The 21,427-nt window shown below is 35.2% G+C and overlaps 2 protein-coding genes across 2 annotated transcripts; both read left to right on the forward strand.

The window, feature by feature from the left end:
- The first annotated feature begins 1,447 nt into the window (after positions 1 to 1,447).
- LOC149410173 (uncharacterized) lies at positions 1,448 to 7,594 on the forward strand. The gene is made up of 3 exons (XM_089648586.1): positions 1,448 to 1,545; positions 3,573 to 3,735; positions 6,530 to 7,594. The coding sequence occupies exons 1-3, from the start codon at positions 1,489 to 1,491 to the stop codon at positions 6,703 to 6,705; spliced, it is 396 nt and encodes a 131-aa protein (XP_089504712.1). The 5' UTR covers positions 1,448 to 1,488; the 3' UTR covers positions 6,706 to 7,594.
- LOC149410174 (facilitated trehalose transporter Tret1-like) lies at positions 7,163 to 20,611 on the forward strand. The gene is made up of 10 exons (XM_089648957.1): positions 7,163 to 7,169; positions 12,107 to 12,217; positions 12,572 to 12,687; positions 13,577 to 13,724; positions 14,512 to 14,687; positions 16,741 to 16,861; positions 17,415 to 17,632; positions 18,383 to 18,595; positions 19,490 to 19,576; positions 20,325 to 20,611. Exons 1-10 carry the CDS (start codon positions 7,163 to 7,165, stop codon positions 20,457 to 20,459), a joined length of 1,332 nt encoding a protein of 443 aa, XP_089505083.1. The 3' UTR covers positions 20,460 to 20,611.
- Positions 20,612 to 21,427: the final 816 nt, after the last annotated feature.

Genomic DNA, 21,427 nt, shown 5'->3' on the forward strand with positions numbered 1-21,427 from the left:
CTTATTGGAGAAACAATTGTTCATACAAAGGTTTTAGAGATATGAAATCATCATTGTTAAAATATACAATCAACCATCTGCTGTTTTGTTATCATTATTGTACCCATATTTGAATACAAATGAAAATGGGAAAACTTCAATGACAGCATTTTTTGGATTAACCCCACACAGGAGGCCCTGAACAAAATAACTTATCTCATGGCATTTTTCATATTTTGGGATGCTATGTGGAGGGTCTCTTTAAAGAAAGAAGGAGATGAAGTTAAAGAATATGAGGGCTGGGTAGAAATCCAGGGATCAGTGTGTCCAGAAGTGATGGACGAATGGTCTTTCTCTTAAAAACCACTTCCTGTCAAAAGAAACCAGTTTGACAGGTCAAAGGGTCTCCCCAAACCATCCTCTCAGATATTAGTCGATCAGCAAATTGCGGAACTACTGTGTGACCTGGTGAGCATTGAAATATTTTCTCTATCAATTACCTAGTTATAAATAAAGGCAAGTAAGTACTAAAAAGTATTATTTTATTTCAAATACGAGCCCTACCTTCTCATGCACTAGATTTTTAGAGATAATGATGTCAAAGAAGCGAGGGAATAAACTTCTAACAAAAGATCAAAAGAAAAAAGATTATGAATTGACATAATATTCATCAACTAGCAGTTAAAAACCCGGGCACTTGGTTGGGCTTCGCCTAGTTTAAGTGATACTAACAACAGTTAACCTATAATAACCCAACCTAACCTAACCTAACCTATCATTTTATTATACATATATGCACATGTCAGATTAGAGATTTGTTGGCTAATTTTACAATCATTGAAGCGTTTCTAGTTTCCGATTGTGTTTCACGTTTTTTATTGGGTTGGCAGTGCCTACACTTCCTACAAATGCGCAAACTTCATATCAGTATTCTGTCAAAATGGTGCGAAATTATTATTAAATAGTAAATGCAAAGAGTTGTTGTTTATTGTCATTAAGTTGAATCAAATGCTTGTTTTCTTTTTAAATGCGTATTAAAACGGTTGTTGTTACCTAAAGAATAACCGTTGTTTGAATAAATTAAATTGTACGTAGGTATTTGTTATGGATTATTTCAAATGAAACACTATAATTCGCTATTATGCCGCCAGAGGTGCGCTCTGTCGGCCAATAGGGAAACTACTCCAGCGGCTGGTAAAGGAGGAATTGACATTTTCTAGGAATTTACCCGAAATATAAGATTGGAATTTGACCAATCAGATTGCCGAAACCGTCCAGACGTTGGCGTAATAATACTATCAGATTTACTTAATTGATTGAATACCAACTCTGATTGCGTGCCGACATCTTTTTAGTTGAAATCATATCTTTCTTCGAACTCTACGGGCACATCTGCACCTAAATAAGTCTATGTATTTCGTCTGGCGAGCAAATAATAAATATACCTATATAAAACAAGTGGTTATTATTTTACAAAACAGTTTCGTTTGCAGAACTCGACACAACAAAATGGAGGCAGCTGTACTTCAGATATTAATTGTTAGCAGTTTGATGGTCTTGAGCCAGGTAATAATCAATATATCCTTAATTATTCACACTTACGATTTGATTTATTTAATCTAATGCATTTTCCTCGCTGAACCTTCATCACATTGTGGCTGAGATGACAAATGCATAAAGTTCCTCCCAGGCGTCGTGAGGTCCTCCATCATTGCACATATTCGGTTTATAATGTAGTTAGTGGGAGATTTTTAATTTTGTCAAGTTTTTTTTATATTTCTAAAATGTCTTCGGAAAGCGAAACAGCTGTCACGCGTACACAGCTTTTACAAATGCATTACATAGACATTGACGTGAAATTAAATTTTCCAACAAAATGATTGTGGTATTATTTTTTAATGATAAACTAATGTTTATAAGACAAGGTTTTATCCATAGCATAAAGGATAACAAATAATTAGTCGCCTGAAATATCAATACAAATTGAAAATATCTCCCCTCAAATTGAAAATATCTATATTTCACCGATAAATGAAGATATAATATGTCTCGACGCCATCTAGTGAGAAATTTAGCACTAACAAAGCCTTTCCTACAAAAATAAAGTTGGTTGTTTACAGGTGGAAAAATATAATGAGCAGTAATTGTTGATTAAGGTACTAGTACATATTGAATCATTTGGGGGGTTGGAAAATTGGAAATAAGCCGACATAGCTCAGTGGTTTCAGAGTACCTGACAGGACATCAGAAGGCACGTGTTCAATTCCCGTTGGCGGCATTTATTTTTACTCGGGAGATATTTTCAATTTGTATTGATATGTCAGGTGACTAATTATTGCTTATTATTATTTGTGATTGTGTTATGTTAAAGAAAAATTGTACTACCTGCAGACAAGCTGCCTGATGGCAGCTTCGCGTGACTATTTTTTTGTTATTATTTAAATTCTTGTAATATTAATGTTTTATAACGCAATGTGGGAATCACAGGGCTATTAGTTTGCGAGTTTAGTTGTCATGCTATTTGTAATAATATTGACTAAAAGGGTAGGAATGGAAACAAAGGATAAAATATGAGATTCGCAAGCTGCTTTTATGAGTGGAAAGGGATCCATGAATCAAATTTGAAAGAGAGAAGTTTTTGGTAAAAAAAACCGGATTCTTTTTCGTGCCATGTGTGATCGTGTGAGAAATATGGAGATTCGCAAAATATGCTAAGCGTAATGAGGCGAAGCTTACTGCTAAATCACTATTTTTTTTATTAATATTTATAACAAATTGGTGTACATTATGAATAACAAAAAATATGCTTTAGATAAATTGAAAGTTTTCCTATCGTTTTGCTCGAGTAGAAAACAAATAAAAAAATTAATTACTCAATAAAAAATATAAATGTAAACTACTACAAATTTTTTTTTTCAATAGAAATGTATGAACGCGTAAAGGAAACTATTATAATTAAATAAACTATTATTATAGTTAAGATTATCTATGACAGTTTCACTTGATTACCTTTTTGTTTTCTTATAAAATTATTTACAAAATAAATAAAAAACAGTTTTATGCTTCAAATCGAACGTTTCTAGACTCCGTTTTTCAAGCGATTTTAATGACTATTACCTACAATATGAGGTATGCCAAGAATATAAACTTTTTTGGCTTGTAGCTTCCTCTTATGAAAGGTTTGGGCATGTAGAGCGAATCGCGACGATGCATGTCGCAAATGTGAATGATAGAAGGAGTCGGGAACGCTCGAGGAAGACGTAGAACGATCAAGTGAACCAGATACTTGAGTCGGGCCATGTCAAGAGTCAGGATAATAGAAGAGTATGTATAAATGTGAATGAGGTAAGGAGTGTGTGCCAAGACCGAGATGTCTGGTAGTCTGTCCTCTCTGCCTACCACTGCGGGAAACGGCATGATGGTAAGTTAGAATTAAAATGAATAAACGTCACGAACGCTCATTTTATATTTATACAATAAAAGAGTGCAACGGAATCTGTAGAAAATCGCTTTCATCTGTGCTTAATCTGACATATTTGTTCCCCTTTACCTGTTTTGTGTATTACCTTTCTGTATTTGTTTTTTATGTCTAGCAAACAGCAATGCAGCACGTGAGAATCATGTGTCAGCAGATCAGCCTTGCAAATCCCGCAGATGTGCTCAAGTTGCGGAACGGGGACCTGTCCAACGCAGACCCTAAGATCCAAAAATACGCCTACTGCGTGTACAAAAACCTTGGCCTTACATCACCTGATGGTAACTATATTTTTTTTCTATAAGATACCGATCAAAAATATCTCAGTACCGCCTTGATGAGATTTTTTTATTTTATATTATAGAAACAAACAGTACATGATTTATAGAGATGAAACAATATACAGGAATAACATACTTCATGTTGGGTACCTATGATATGTTTCCTTGTAATGTCTGCTGAGTTGTATGTTTATTTCTTATTACCAGGTGACGTGTGTAGTACATAGGTGTGTGTGACGTGTGTAATGTATGTGTGAGTGTTTGTGTGCGTGTGTGTGTGTGTGTGTATGCGCATTGAACAGTTTAAATTATTGACATGATGCCACGTTTGAATTTGGGCAGTGAATCCGAAAAAATGTCAATGTTAGAGTTACGACAAATATTATTTAGAGTATGAAGAGCTCGGTTAATTGGCGAATTAGATTCTGCCTTTGTTTTATAGGTAAACGTGTCGAATAGCACTATATGTCGTGTACGTCTCAAAGGGATGTTAAAGTTAATAATGGACAGAAAGTTCCGTACAGTCAATGCCATTGTTTAAAATTCTTATTATTCACAATATACATTTGTTACGTATAATTTTTTTTTTTTTAATAAAATTAGCGACCGGTTTCGACACGTCCGTGTCATTAAAATTTATACGTAACAAATGTACATTGTGAATAATAAAAACTCATTAAAAACAAAAAATTTCTAGAAATTGTTACATAGTGAATGCCAAAGAAATACAAAAAAAGTTTAAAATTCTGTTTATAAATATTGGGTCAGCTACTGCTCGTCTTTGCTGCAAAGTTTTAAATGTACACTCAAAGTTATTGTTGAATTTACACACCTTTCAGAATCAAAACGTTGCTTGAATGCTTTAGTCGTATTTGGTGACCCGATCTGAAGAGCCAGGAACTTCCTCTTCGTCATGTTCTTCCCTCACCTCACCTTTCAGCTTTACAACATACTCTAATTTGAAATACCATGGTCTTACACGGTGAAAACTTACTGATTAATTATTTAAAAATTTTGTCAAATTATTCGTTTTCCTGTTTAAGGCTGGCCGCATACATACGTTTTCCGTATTCGATTTCCGAATTCGTTTTCCGTATTCGGAATTCCATGAGACTAGCGCAAACGTTCGTTTTTCTTCATTCGGAATGTATAAACGTCAGTACCAGTGTTGCCAACAAGGGCGATATATCGCCATTTAGGCTACTCAGAGCGAGTATCGGCGCCGAAAAAATCTAAAAGGCGACTGGTCGCCAATTAAGCTACTTCAAAAACATCAATTTTAAACATGTCCCGAAATTCTCTAGCCACCCCTCCCCCCCCCCACGAAATTTTTATTTTCACGTAAAAACATCAATTTTAAACATGTCCCACCTAACAGCAAATTCGGCTACTTTACGCTACCTTATGTATGAGAAACGGCGATATTAGGTCAAGATCCGTTGGCAACACTGAATTATGAACGGAAATTTCCGTACGTTTGCGTCGGCACAAACAAACTGTATGCAATAGCTGCGTTCCACATGACGTCATTAGGTTTTTTCCATTCGGTTTCTCCGAACGCGCCGGCTCGCATTCGGAACGTGCGTAAGGAATTTGTTCCGTTCGGAACTAAAACGAACGTGTGCGGCAGTTAATGTATTTTCTACTGATTCCGTGCATTCGGATGTCCGAATACGGAAAACGAATTCGGAAATCGAATACGAAAAACGTATGTATGCGGCCAGCCTAAAACGGAAGTGGAGGACTATAAGGAATGACTTCACAAATTTCGTAACAAACTATCAGTAAAGCACGTATATGTTATGACGAATTCGGAATACGAGTTCTTAAAAATAACAATTCTCGTCCATTATATTTGTTCGATCAGGGATACCTGCGTGAACACGTGCTCATATATATTTTGAATGATAATTTTTTTACTAAGAAATGGTCATGCAGTCACATTTTTAACGGTATCTAGATTTTTAAAAAGCCGTACTTCTTTTTCTCTGTGTACTCGCTCCAGATAGTTGAGAGCAGTTGGGACTCTTGTACGGTATTCACATTCATAAATGAATTAATGATCGCAAGTGGGACGATTGCATCCCTAATTAGGGTAAGTTGTCAAGCTAAACAGACACGAAACGTAGGGATATATGTAAGAGGAAGGTTGGGATGGTATATATGATTTCATATGTACGGAAATTAGTAAAATGAGCCTCTTGCGTTCGTTTTCATCGCGCTTGGAAAACAATACATGTTTTCTAACTACGTTCTTAAGCACTGTTCAGCGTTGGTGGTGTAGTAAAGCCAGTCTTAAGCTCGTTGTACTAACCTACGCCGAGGTAATAAGTCAAGATTTCGCTATGTCGAAGCATAATACCCTACGATTATAAATTTAATGGACCTAACCAATAAACGTGTTTTAAATTTTACACACCTGATAAACAGCCATCTATGTTCTGAAAATGATTGTGTATTAGTTGTGTACAATTTTTAACACGTTTATTAGTATGGCTGTATGTGTGAAAAATATCCACTTTTGCGCATGATATGAAACAACAGTTCCTTTTTTACATTAGATCCACACAGGAGGCCCTGAGGAAAATCGTTTCCCTCGAGGCCTATGTCCATCACTCATTCCTGCTAAGTCGCCAAACGTAGCGAACCATTTGGGGTGACATATGGCAGAGGTATTGGTTATCCAAGAGGCAGTATCCATACCGCCTCTCAAATTTTAACTATGACTAATTTCACGATAAAATGATTTGAAATGAGACATTTCTGTGAAATTAAAATTTTGTTTTTCTCGTAGGCATTAACAAACAAATGGGACTCAAGATGTTGTCACCGAAAACCGACCCAGCCAAGTTCATGTCAGCTGTAGATAAATGCAACAATTACCACGATGACGGAACAGTGGAAGAGAGCTTTTGGAGAGTTCTGGTTTGCTTTGATAATAAATATCCAGGAGATATCTACTTGCTGTGAAACAATCAACCGCAGCATACAGACAATATGACCATCAAACAATCAAGTCACCAATCAATCGCATCCAACAATATGGCCAGTAAACAATCTAGTCATAAAATCAATCGCAGCATACAAAGAATGATCAATTTACCAATCAATGTGGCCAGCAACCAATCAAGTCGCCAATCAATCGCAGCATACAGAGAATGATCCATCCATCAATCAATATGGCCAGCAACCAATAAATCGCAGAATACAGAGAATGATCAATCTACCAATCAATGCGTCCAGCAACCAATCAAGTCACCAATCAATCGCAGCATACAGAGAATGATCCATCCATCAATCAATATGGCCAGCAACCAATAAATCGCAGAATACAGAGAATGATCAATCTACCAATCAATGCGTCCAGCAACCAATCAAGTCACCAATCAATCGCAGCATACAGAGAATGATCCATCCATCAATCAATATGGCCAGTAACCAATAAATCGCAGAATACAGAGAATGATCAATCTACCAATCAATGCGTCCAGCAACCAATCAAGTCACCAATCAATCGCAGCATACAGAGAATGATCAATCTACCAATCAATGTGTCCAGCAACCAATCAAGTCACCAATCAATCGCAGCATACAGAGAATGATCCATCCATCAATCAACATAGCTAGCAACCAATCAAATCACCAATCAATCGCGAAATACAGAGAATGATTCATCCACCAATCAATAAAGCCAGCAAAAAAATCATGGCCCCTATATTTAACTCATCACAAATCAATTACAGTAAACTATTTACTCTTACAGACAAACGAAATTATTATATTTAATTATAATTTCACATCACAAAGTGTCTGCTTCGTATAAAAAAATGTACTACTAATATAATATAATAATTTATGATTACTGATTACTGATTACCTCAACCCAGTAAGCCACCCAGTGAGGCCAACATTACTGGATAGCTTTGAAATGAAAAAAAAATATTGTACGAAAATAAAAAAATAATGTTGAATATAAAGTAAAAATATTGAATTAAGACTTCCCCTGACATCTCTGAACACAAGTTGTAAAGTAGGGCAAAAATCGTTCATTTCAGGAGAACATGAAAAAGGTGAGATTCTTGGATAATTTATTGTTTCGAAGAAATATCAGAGATGGGAGTATTTTTTTAATATTTTATTTTTTGCTACAACATAACAATCCCGATGAACTATGAAACTTGCAACTCATTTTGTGATGGAAGGAATTTATGATATATGTTTAAAGATACATTCAAAATATTCGGTTCTCATGCATAATGCAGTAAAAAAAGAAGAGAGGTTAATGTGAACAAAAGATAAACAAAGAATTATATTTATGTATATTTTATGTTCTTAGGATCTTGTTCAAAGAAAAACGTTTATTGTGTGGCTGTAACTGAGTAACAGAGAGGGGAAATGATTTGGTCTCAAGGAGTCTGAGAAGGCTTGCAAAATCTCGGTAAAGAGATGTTTTTTCACAATAAAGAACTCCAGTGAAAAATATTTTAGCTAAAAAAATATGTTCATATCCACCCGAACGATTAGTTATATATATATATATGTACATTTACCATAAATATTATTCCTCAAAATGTTAATATGGAAACATTTTGTGAACTAAATATAAACAAACACTGATTCTGAATATGTAAGTTTTATAAAAATATCAATATAAGTAGAATTTTTAAATCTTCATTTAAAAGTGTATAAAACATCACCACGTTAAAACATACTGTTCGGTTGGTACGACTGGATCTGATGATGCTGAAATCACAGGTAACGAATCACATTCCACTCTGGTTTTGTGTTTTGAACATTTCATGTGTGTATTTAAAATATTTAACTGTCATCGTTTCAAAGTGTTGACGGAATTAAAATATCATTTAGGCGCGTATAGCAAATTTATTTTTTACACAATTAATGATAGTTTTGAGGTTAGTTGAGCGGCATCATAACGTAATAATATTTATATGGTTATCTTATTACGTAATAATATATGTTATTGATATCATTGTTGATTATAATAATTCTTATACAAAATTAGGTCCCACACTACTTATATCGCATTGGTACCACAAAGGAAAAGTTTTATAGATTTTTATGGAAAATTTAAAAGAAAATATTCAGTTGAAACACCAAAGTGTAATCAAACTTACAAGTACAATAAAGGTAGTATAAATTTAGCAAAAAATTATTGGATCTCCTAAATTAAACTATTGTACTTGCTCAGAATGCAATGTTAGTTTGATTAGATGGCGGCACACCATTTTCTTATTGGTCAGTTTGATCAGATGGCGTCACACCATGTTCTTATTGGTCAGTTTGATTAGATGGCGTCACACCATTTTCTTATTGGTCAGTTTGATCAGATGGCGTCACACCATGTTCTTATTGGTCAGTTTGATCAGATGGCTTCACACCATTTTCTTATTGGTCAGTTTGATCAGATGGCGTCACACCATGTTCTTATTGGTCAGTTTGATTAGATGGCGTCACACCATTTTCTTATTGGTTAATTTGATTAGATGGCGTCACACCATTTTCTTATTGGTCAGTTTGATTAGATGTCGTCACACCATGTTCTTATAGGTCAGTTTGATCAGATGGCGTCACACCATTTTCTTATTGGTCAGTTTGATCAGATAGCGTCACACCATGTTCTTATTGGTCAGTTTGATCAGATGACTTCACACCATTTTCTTATTGGTCAGTTTGATCAGATGGCCTCACACCATGTTCTTATTGGTCAGTTTGATTAGATGGCGTCACACCATTTTCTTATTGGTCAGTTTGATCAGATGGCGTCACACCATGTTCTTATTGGTCAGTTTGATCAGATGGCGTCACACCATGTTCTTATTGGTCAGTTTGATCAGATGGCTTCACACCATTTTCTTATTGGTCAGTTTGATCAGATGGCGTCACACCATGTTCTTATTGGTCAGTTTGATTAGATGGCGTCACACCATTTTCTTATTGGTTAATTTGATTAGATGGCGTCACACCATTTTCTTATTGGTCAGTTTGATTAGATGTCGTCACACCATGTTCTTATTGGTCAGTTTGATGAGATGGCGTCAAAACATTTTCTTATTGGTCAGTTTGATGAGATGGCGTCACACCATTTTCTTATTGGTCAGTTTGATTAGATGGCGTCACGCCATGTTCTTATTGGGCAGTTTGATTAGATGGCGTCACACCATTTTCTTATTGGTCAGTTTGATCAGATGGCGTCACACCATGTTCTTATTGGTCAGTTTGATCAGATGGCTTCACACCATTTTCTTATTGGTCAGTTTGATCAGATGGCGTCACACCATGTTCTTATTGGTCAGTTTGATTAGATGGCGTCACACCATTTTCTTATTGGTTAATTTGATTAGATGGCGTCACACCATTTTCTTATTGGTCAGTTTGATTAGATGTCGTCACACCATGTTCTTATTGGTCAGTTTGATGAGATGGCGTCAAAACATTTTCTTATTGGTCAGTTTGATGAGATGGCGTCACACCATTTTCTTATTGGTCAGTTTGATTAGATGGCGTCACGCCATGTTCTTATTGGGCAGTTTGATTAGATGGCGTCATACCATTTTCTTCGACAAAGCATAGATTTGGTGCGTTTTCGAGAGACCCAAAAAATTTAAACTATGAAAATAATTTTATCTATTAAAACTCAATATAACACAAAAAAAATTTTAGGTACTGGTATTTAAGTTAGACGGTCATTATTGATAAAAAATAACTGGAGTTCCTTCTTGTTACAATTGATGATGTTTTCATTGAACCGCGGCACAACTATGATGAAAATAGATAGATAATAGTGAAAAAACTTAGGTTTTTTTACGGGATGATTTTTTATATACTCGATAGCACGATGTCTTCCTTTGGATTTCTGGTAGAGTCCCTGACTTTTCTTAACAAAACTATATTTTTTGTATTCTCCATACACTTTTTTCTTTGTTTATCCGCTCCACATTTCAAAACTATCTACGTATTTTCCTTGCACTTCTTTCTTTGTTTATCCGCTCCACATTTCAAATTTATCTTTGTATTTTCCTTGCACTTCTTTCTTTGTTTATCCGCTCCACATTTCAAAACTATCATTGTTTTCTCCTTACACTTCTGTCTTCGTTTATCCGCACCACATTTCAAAACTATCTATGTATTTGTCTTTTTCTCTTGTAATTGTTCATTAAGCTTCACCCTTGCAAAGAATTCCAAATCTCCACACTTGAAATTTTTGTTTTCAATATTTTTATTTTGTAACTTCTTTGAATAAATACTACCAGATAGCAAAATGTAGTTTAGTGAAACGTATTTGATGATTCTGGTACAGATTTTTGCAGCATCTTTTGTTGCCACGCGAATTTTCATTATCTTTATAATCTCGTGAAATCTCTAACTTGTCTCTGTGTAAATGTTTCTCAATGTCATCTGGTTAAGTGGTTGTAGAAATATGTCGTTAAATAATTCTTTAAGATAACAGATTCTAGTAAGAAATAACGGCATTATCTTCAGAAGATCAGTAGTTTTCGATGAGTTGTTTGGGGTGCTGTAATTTTGCGCTATGTATACCAAGTCAAAAGTTGAAAGCCAAAATGCTTCCGTTTTCCATCAATACCAGGCAGCATTTACGTGTAAGAATTTTCTATTTCTATTATTATTATATGTGACTGTTAATATATTACCTGTTGGATGGATATTATGGTTTAAAATTGTATGCCAAAACTTAATGTCGGATTCCATATATAAAGAAAAAGTAGATCACACACACAACACAAAATTTAGTAAAGTTAAGTTATTTTCTTTCCAAAAATTACTAATAAATACGGCAAACGAACATTCGTTTACTTTGTGCGTTCAATATTTAATAAGATGCTAATGGATGTAAAAAGCGAATCATCTTGCACCGCTGAACTAAAAAAAAGCTAAAAAATGGTATTCGGGCATTGTTATTTTCCTATAATTATTCCCTACCTTCCCGTCCTTGTAATCTTGTCACCAGGAGACGGGAAGTACCACCAGTTTACGTCTTTTTATTTTGTTGTGTTCGCACAAACAGTTCTCCAACTCGTCGTGGAAGGAGTTTTATAAATAATTGGTTCTTTATATTAATCAGGGATTTATTAATACTCCGCGTATTATAAAGATGACTCGATAGTCGACCTAACTAGAAGCTGGCTAATTGGAATCTGCCACGGTGAGATTCTCTGAGAGCCTTTGCACTGGCTCTGGCGACAACTGGTCACTGGCTTCATCTTGCGGACTTCCCCGCAAGCTCTATGCACTGCCATCTGTGCGTGCATCTACAAAGCTTCCTCACATGTTTAAATATTATTCATATCTTTTCAATAATTTTGTAAATGTACATGTTTCACCCTATTTGCAGGTAGTCTATTGGCTTTCTTGTACGGCAATACCATAGGATGGAGTTCTGCGGCAGTTCCTCAGTTACAGGGAGGGATCTTACTAGAAGGCCCCGTGTCCCAAGCTAATTCCGGTAGTTACTTCTCTATTTTAACATTATTAAATCTACTTTATTTTTGTTTGTTTTTAAAACTCTGAGTAAGACCTCAAATTGTAATATTTAAACAGCAGTCAGCCTTGCAGGGGGTTTAATCTACCATTGAGATAATTTAACCATCTCCCCTTTGGTCATATTTAACTGTATCTACTAGTTTTAAGCTGCCGCCCTCCCAGTCCTCCCCAGGTAGGAAGCTGGCGACGCCCCCACTTCCACACCATCCAGCCACTCAATCTTCGACATCCTTCTTTTCCTTCATCCTGCAGGTTTATTATAAGAATATATAAGCCTTTTCGGCGCTGTTGTTAATTAAATACATTGTGATTTTAGGGTGGGTGGGAGGCGCTCTCTGCTTAGGTGCGTTGGTGTCCTCTCCCCTGCACGGACTATTGGCCGATGCCAGGGGTCGTAAGTTTGCAGCTTATCTCGTCGCATCGGCTTTCGTGGTAAGATTTTGTTGAAGGAAGATACAATGATAAGCATAAGTAAAGGCGTTTGATGTATATCAAAAATATGAACTCATTTCACTAAATAACTATAGCATTCTTCCGAAGTCGGTTCCTCATTGTTGGGGATGGTGATTCCTACTACAATTTTCATGGTGAACAAAACTTTTACACCCCTCGTGGTTCTGCGCTGCGCGGAATCCAAGGACACCGACGTACCGGAAGCTAGTCCTCTGCTTCTCAGTTGAAAGCTTATTATAGAAGCATTGTTCTTCCAGAATGGACATATTTGTGCTTCTGGCTGTCCATGGAGTCCTGAGCATTTTTCTCCATCACCACGTTTCGAGAGTGTCTATCCGCTTTCTTTATACATATTTGGCATCAAATATAATAAACATCAGCAACGCGCAGACGAGTCTCATCTTGGTAGTCTTTGTTCTTTCTCTGTCACTCCATATTCTTAGCATTTTTTTTGTGTCATTTTTTGTCTTGCAGGTCCTTCTTTTTTTATTTACCAGGAACCGGGCAAATATCTAAATAGCCAGAGCTATGAGCAAGCGGCAGTGAGGCTAGCTGTTAGTATAGCCAAAGTTGAGAGAATACTGAGGGTAGTTAATGAAACAGTTATTTACAGTAAGTACTCGCTACAGTCATATACAGTCTAAGAAGCAGAGGATGATCACCAATGCGTTGGATTGATCCAAGTGTCACAGACGTCGGGAACATCACTGTTCGTTTATCCGCGTACGTTCTAAGGTATTCCCTATACCCATGGCTCGATTCTACAGGTCATCTCTTAAATGTTCTCGAAACCATAAATCTACGAGTCAAAAGGGATGTGTAAATCGTTTCAGATATATTCTATAACATATTATGTTATTGCTTGTAGGTAAATTGGTCCTTCATGTTCGCTGCGCAGAGTCTTTGGTGTGTGTTAGTGGCCAGATTCTTTGCCGGTATTGGAGCCGCTGGTAGCATCACAATTGTCTCCATTTACAACAACGAGGTTGCTGAGCCCCGCCTCAAATCTTCATTAGGTATTTACTTAATTTTCAATTCTAAAGCATTCAGTCTACTTTCATCCTTCCTAAGCAAGTTTCATGTCTCATTGCCATACATCAGGGTAGATACCAGTACTCCATTGTGGACTGGTAGATTCACTTCTTTAGAATTTTTTTTAGTTAGCGCCAACTGCGTTAAGTCCTCCATTAATGGAGTTACCTGCATTTACCCTTCGTTCAATATCTCTGTCAGCCTTCCCATCTCTCGTTAACATTTTTCCTAAATAAACAAACTCATCCACCTGCTCCAAGTATTCCTCATTCACAACTATATTGCACACTGTTTTCCTTTCAAACACCATTACTTTAAACTTACTTTCATTCATAATTAACTCATTCCTCTTATATACTTCGTTCATCCTAGACACGAGAGACTGTAAATCTTCCATACTGTTAGCAATTAGCACCGCATCATCAGCGTACAACAGGCAATATACTTTCAAATTGCTCAAATTCGCGCCCAATCCCACCTCTTGCAATTCTTGCATACAATTATCCATTTATTGATTGAATAATCACGGTGACATTACACAGCCTTGTTTAACACCTTTTGTGATATCAAACCACCTCTTAAAACCACCGTTCACCCTAACGCATGCAACGCTTCCTTCATACTTAATGTGTCCTTAATTTAAAGATAGTTAATGTTAAAAAACAACATAGCTGAAAACCATTTTGTGAATTTAAGCGGTTGTATAATATATTTAGCAGAAGGCCGTTAAAGTTAAGTGGCATTATTACAGAACCGCTTAATGATTTCCAGGTGGTCTACTGGCCATGCTCTATGCGCTGGGCATCTTGTGTGCCTACATGCTGGGTGCGTGGGTTCCATACTCCCACGTGGTGGTGATCTACTTCTGTGTCTCACTACTATTTCTGCCCGCCTGGTGGTTCATGCCAGAGTCACCCGCTCATCTGGTATTGCACGGGAATGACAAGGTTACCTACTAAAATACTAACTTCTTTATATATTTAAAAATATTCTTTATATCTTTATATATTCGAAAATATATTTTTAGGCATCTATTTTTACTCGAAAGATATTTTCATTTTGCATTGATATTTTAGGCGACTAATTATTGCTTATAATAAGAAATTAGATATTTAAAGGTATAAATGAATGAAAAAATCATGAAAAGGATAGATGATCTCTTAGGGAATTGTAAGTTTTGCAGATACGTCTGATTAAAGAGTTTTGGGCGTATTTTGATTTAAATTGTTGTTTGTAAAATAAGATATTTTTGTCTGGCATTGCGTTCAGGGCAACGAAATGCAATATTTTCTAATAGAACTGGTGAGTCAATAAGATAGTTGACGACTTATATAGACCGTAAACTGCCTTATTGACTCACTGTCTTATTTAACAGTATGTCAAAAAAATCTTCGTTTGCAAAAAGTGAGTTGCATTGATGATTTTCAAAGCGATACGACTGGTATGTTTCATGTTTTTTTAAATATTTACAATTTGATTACTATAAATTTGGTATTGAGGATTGAAAATGACACATGCAAATTTGAGATGCGATCTTACGTATGTCATATATAGTAGTTCAAGGGTAAAAGGTTTATTAAATGATTTTGTATTTTTGTTTAAATGAAACACATTTGTTTTTAGGCTTTTTCCAATATGTGTTCAACATGTTCATTAAATAACAATTTAGAGTCAAGTAATTCTCCAAGGTTTCTCGATTTTCAATTATCAATTTTCTGATTTTGTCAACTCTTTGAAGAGGAATGTGGTTCAGGTGGTAAACATGGATGATTCAATGATTTTTACGAGAAAACGTTATCGCATTACATTTAGAAATAATTGATTTTTGTGCAATTTTCTTGATTTTATAAATGTCTTCTTATATTTTTTACAATCATCTACTGAACTTATGCATTTGAATATTTGATGATGACATGTTTGATGTTATTGAAGTACTAAGTATAGAACAGGGTTCCTAAATGGGAGCCTTGAGGTACCCCCGAGGGAACGCTTATTATCTGAGACATGTAAAGCGTATTATAAGGGTTCTAAAAGAAAAAGAAGATTACTGAAGATGGTTTGAAACGGAGATATGTAAAATATGAATTACAGGGGGAGTGCGCTAATTAAAAATAATTATTGTAATTGATGGGGGTTAGCAACTGCTTAAAATAGAGCAAAAAATCTCTTCATATCTGAGTTAAGTGGTATTTAAAGAAACGCAAAAACGTTTATACAAATAGCATGTTAAATAGCAGAACCAGGTGTTGTGTTTATAATTTTCAGAGATTTTTTTTCAGAGAGGAATTTCATATAATTCATTTTTCAACTCAGTTCAATTTCCGTTCAGCATATGAATGGAAATTTTCTTCAAAAATAACATACAGTTCGAAAAACGTTTTTTATATTTTTTTTAGATTATCAGTGTGCACAAACGCATTCAAGCAATACTCTTTAAATTAATGATTTAGCTGAACAAGCATAGAAGATGTGTGAACTTTGTTAAAAAATTCCAATGTTTTAAGGAACTTCATAAGTGAAAATTTACAAAACATCAACATTCTGCTTATTTGTGTGCAGTTCCGACATACCAAATGTGTGATCTCAACCTTACACAACAGATGTTTTGTGTGCGGTTCCGACATATATGTGTGATGTCAACCTTACACAACAGATGTTTTTGTGCGGTTCCGACATAGATGTGTGATGTCAAACTTTCACAACAGATTTTTCATACAGAAAAATTATCATATAGAATCTTGCAGTAGACTTGTTAAAACGGTACAAGTTCCAATTAAAAAAAATTTAAAAAACCATTCGCACCAAAATGTCAACAATTGACCGATCGTCATATTTATGCATTATATATAAGATGTGTTCACTAATAAATAATTGTATTGATGATTTTAATTATATCTTAATATTTTTATTTCTCTTCTATATTCCTATGCCCTACTTTAATTTGTATTGTTCGTTGATTTATTGATTTCAATATGGATGGAGGGTTGTGGTGTATTGCAGGAGGCTTTGCGAGTTCTGCAGTGGCTCCTGGGATCCAAAGGATCATACGCTCAGGATGCGTTTGACAGATTGAAGAAAGAACAAGCTGGAGCCGCGAAGCCAGCTACTATTAGGAAATTCTGTAAGTTTTCAAAATTCATTTCTTTCTTTCCCTTCGTCTTGTTTCAGAATCCTCATCAACCACTCAAGTTTCATTGATTCATGCTATAAAATCATTGCTAACCGCCCGCTTTAGTCACAACACTCTCTTGTAAAAGGAGACGAGCTCAGATGTAGACCTCGAACGTGAAAAACCTTGTGAACTACTAACTGTCAACAGTTAAACTGCCAGGGTTCTCGACTCTGAACTGTGAATGTGGACAAACGCAAACCACATAACACATCGTAGAAGAATTTTCCCTTCCATTAATTTTTCGGGGGAAACTCTGTGATAAATCGTAACAGCCCGAATAACCTAAGCATTCTACTTTGATCTCCACCAACTTTCCTACACTTGCTTTCGGTTTACAATCTTTTTGCTAGATTTTCACTTTTCTTCTGTTTTTCATTCTTTCCAATGGATTTATGCATTGACGAACATAATTGTGGTGAAGATTTTTTAATGTATATGTAAGTGGTATGATTGGCCATTAATAAAAACTTAAATAATTGTAAATGTTAATTTATTTCAAAAGTCAAGGACCCTGCAGCGAGACGAGGTATCACATACGCCATCGTGATGTTCACTGTGCAGACTTTCTGCGGCTTGTTCGCTATTCACTCCTACGCAGGCAGCATCCTCAGCCGGTCTGGTGGAGGACTGACCCCAACTGAAGGCACCATCCTGTATGGATCCCTGATGGTAGCTGGAGGAATGGTTCCTCCGATCATTGCCGATAAGATTCCAAGAAAGGTGATAAAAAGGTGAAATGTGATAGTAAAGGTCCTTATAACATTGTTATTTTTAGAAAAAAATTCCAACTGTGTCAGATGTCAGAGAATTTTTGGATTAATCCGAAAACTCGTATGTTTTTAAGACGAACCGCTGTGTGCCTAGGCTCTAGAGTAGTGCTTTTCAACCTTTTCTTACACCCGGCACACCAAAGTTTTTTAGCAGAACTTTTCCCGGTTTCGGTCTAATATTATTTTTTGGACAAATTATTCCATATTTTTTTCTTATTTTACATAGGCGGCACACGCATTGCAAAGCACTGCTTTAGAGAATATGTATTTGCACTTCTTCATATCATAGATTGATAGTATATTATATTATAACACTGTGTCTTTATCGTGAACGAGCTCTTGCGCGTACACTGATTTCAATATTCTTACTGATTCATATATGTAAAGATATTAGCAGAGGGATCAATGTCCATGCAACCAACTATGCATTTTTTTAAATTTTACCATTTATCGTAATGAAAATTTTTTCGACATCAAAATGTTTGTTTTTAAGTACTTTTGAAGACATTTTGCTGTAGACTGTTGTGAGAACCCCTCCACACCTGGATCCGGAACTGGGTTTGATATTGCTGTTAAAACGATAGACCCAATGAGAGGATCGACCGAGCTCCACTGACTTAACAATGGGAGTTTCAAGGTTGCAATCAACGAGTGCCAAATTAGCTACATCTTCAAATTTAAAAAAATAATTCTCTTCCAGTTACTACTCGGAATATCTGCTGTATTTCTGGCCACTGCTTTGGCAGTTCTAGGAACCTTCCAGTACCTCCAGACTCAGGGACTGGACATATCAGAACCTGGATCTCTACTGGGCACAATTCCCGCAGTAGCTTTATCAGTCGGTGTATTTTTCTACTACATCGGCCTCGGATCTGTCATCTACGTCACCGGCATGGAGTTGTTCACTGATGAGGTAACTATTTTATTTTTGTTTTTTATTTGAAATTGTAATATTGTTACAAAAATAAGCATAATACAACGGCATAATAAAATAGTGTCCTTTTTTAGCTAATGTTTCGGACAGCATTACAGTGTCCATCATGAGGGCAGATGTGTAGTATATATATACTACCCCAAGGATATTTAGGAACGAAAAGGAGTGAATTAATACAGCTGGGTGGAATATTTAATGGGCCTTTCTTATGATGGATATCATCTTGTTCCCTAAACTCTTGTTCTTGTACACTAAAACTTCACAGATTATTCGGTTTGCTTCCCCTCACGCTGCGTTAAGCTTGTCACTTGTAACTCGTTGTATGGTTAAAAATGTACTGACTACCGGTACTATCTCTTCAACCAGAGATAAAGGGATCGGAAAGGGTGTGTTGGGGAATGTAGGTATACATTAAAGTAAACATAATAGTTTTTTCATTTATTGAAAGCCAGTTTTAATAGTGCTAGTACTTTTGGATTTGCATATCATTATTTGCATTTGCGTTTACAATATTCCAGTCCCGACACCGATACTATGTCATTTATATGACGTCAGAATATGAAATAACGCTTCCACTGAGGTTTTGTTCAAAAGCACCACTAACATTCATGATAAAATGTAATGGCCCCAATGCTGTACCTTGTGGTATTCCAAAACCACTTGTCAGAGACTAAAATTTGATTTGTTTTTTCAACTTGTGTTGTTTTGTGCAGGTAACTTTTAGCCAATTTGATGCTTGTGATTAAAACACTTAGGATATTCTGTTTAGTGATTGAAAAATAGTTGTAATAAGCAGCCTTCTGGTATTCCTAAAATTCAAATCAAAAGACAAAACCATTTATGCAGTAAAGTAAATTTCTGTCCTCTTTTCAGACTCGTGGCGTTGCAGGGGTATTCATCGCTTTAACCACCTGGAGCACATCGTTCATATTATTGCAATTCTTTGGAGTGGCTGTTGAGGTAATATTATTTTATGTAAAACATTCATATTACAGTATTGTTTTTATTTTACATGTCCGACACATATAAGCCATTTTGATTGAATAGGGTGTGAGCACTGAATAAATTAACAAATATAAGTGTTTTCCTGGACATATTTACATATTTTGTCTTGTATTTTGAAGATGGTCAAACTTTTTCAATGTTGAGTTTCTTTCTGTAAAAGATAAGATTTAACATATCTGTCTGGCTACAGAAGGTCTCGATTTAATTGGCGATATCTTAAGGTTTTTTATTAATTGTACATTGTTTTTTTTTTTTAATTATAAACTATAGTTATAGGCCATTAAAAGGTACATTTTTATGATTTTATAAGTAACTTTGAATTTTTTGTATAAAAATGAATAATAATTAAAAAAAACTCTTGTCTAACCTACAACTTAAATATAATGGAATACAAAGTAAAAGTTTTTTGTGTCGAAATATTAAATTTACACACGTCAAATTTGTGTTTCAAAGTAAATCTATCTTTTGTAAATCAAATTTAACCCCAGGAAAATGCTTTTTTAGTACTTAACATTGTTTATTTAACATATAACAAAACATATATATTTTTAATAATGGTAATTAACTCGTAAATCGTTGCCAAAGTTGCCCTTAAAATGGTAAATAAATCATTTTTTAATGGCCAATAATTGTATAATTTAAAACACAAATAAAAAAATAGCACACATTTTATTAAATATTGTTTACACAAATTAATTTTCAGGCTTTCGGAGATCACTCTGTATTTTTCTTCTTCGCGGCCGTCTGTGCCTTTGGACTAGTGTTCATCTGTATCTTCATTCCGGAAACTCGCGGGAAAAGTGTTGAGGAAATAGTGGCCATCTTAGAAAAGCGATGAAACTCAATAAATTAAGAAGATATGAAAAAATCACCTGCTGCTTCTATTATCTGTCAATCTTGCCCGGAGTGAAGTCATTTGAAAATGGGTATAGTGAAATTTGCCAAATTAACACAATGACGTTGTGAAACTACGTATTATTAAAAAAATATATGTTAATAACCAATGTAACTGATTTGTTTTACTTTTAACTCAAACAAGGTCGAAATTCCCACATTTATACATTCCCACGTTATTCCTGCGTAAAATTATTAACGTTCAACGAACTCAAATTTGCTTTGAAATCAAATTAGAACTAATTGTTTGAAGTACAATTTAGAGAAGCGATGTAGTAGGAAGGTACCTAGTAAGTAAAATAATAATATCCCATGATTTTTCACAGATCTGCACTGTTGTATTATTATCTTGAAATTTTCATAGTGTGTAATAAAAAAATACGAATTTATTTAATATCTTTTATGTTGGGTTTTTACATTGGCCTCTTTTTATATTTTATGTATATACGGCACCTCCAACTGGAGTATCTTGTGTGGCTGAAGGATAGTGGGTAAGGGAAGGAGATGGTAAAAGGAAGGTGGGGAATACCTGACTATTCAGATCGGGTTACCAAAAACGGCTAAAGCCATTTCAAGCAATGTTTTAATTCTGAATGGTGGTCTTACACCAGGGCGATACTCAGAGTATCTTCCACTCTGGAACGTGTCGCAAGTATACTGTATATTATATTATTTGTGAAATTTTATTAAATATTTTATAATTATATTCGGGATTTGAGTCCGCGACCTTCGGCTTGCTAATCGAGAGCTTTATCCCCTCGACAACGGACGACGTCAAAAAGGCCTAGTTCGACTTTTTGGATTTTATTTAGTAATTGTAACATTATGTAAGTATAAACAGTGTAATTTTGTAGGTTAGTACTGTTAATGCGACAATGCGACAGTGTAAAAATATAGAATTAAGTAATGAAA

This window comes from Hesperophylax consimilis, chromosome 28, assembly GCF_061612785.1.
Source record: "Hesperophylax consimilis isolate HC1 chromosome 28, BYU_Hcon_1.0, whole genome shotgun sequence".
Taxonomy (NCBI): domain Eukaryota; kingdom Metazoa; phylum Arthropoda; class Insecta; order Trichoptera; family Limnephilidae; genus Hesperophylax; species Hesperophylax consimilis.

Coding starts and splice junctions, on each gene's coding strand:
- LOC149410173 (XM_089648586.1), top strand. CDS start 1,489: ATGGAGGCAGCTGTACTTCAGATATTAATTGTTAGCAGTTTGATGGTC. Junction 1,546..3,572: donor GTTTGATGGTCTTGAGCCAG/GTAATAATCAAT, acceptor TTTTATGTCTAG/CAAACAGCAATGCAGCACGT. Junction 3,736..6,529: donor TGGCCTTACATCACCTGATG/GTAACTATATTT, acceptor TTTTTCTCGTAG/GCATTAACAAACAAATGGGA.
- LOC149410174 (XM_089648957.1), top strand. Junction 16,862..17,414: donor AGCTACTATTAGGAAATTCT/GTAAGTTTTCAA, acceptor TTATTTCAAAAG/TCAAGGACCCTGCAGCGAGA. Junction 18,596..19,489: donor TGGAGTTGTTCACTGATGAG/GTAACTATTTTA, acceptor TCCTCTTTTCAG/ACTCGTGGCGTTGCAGGGGT.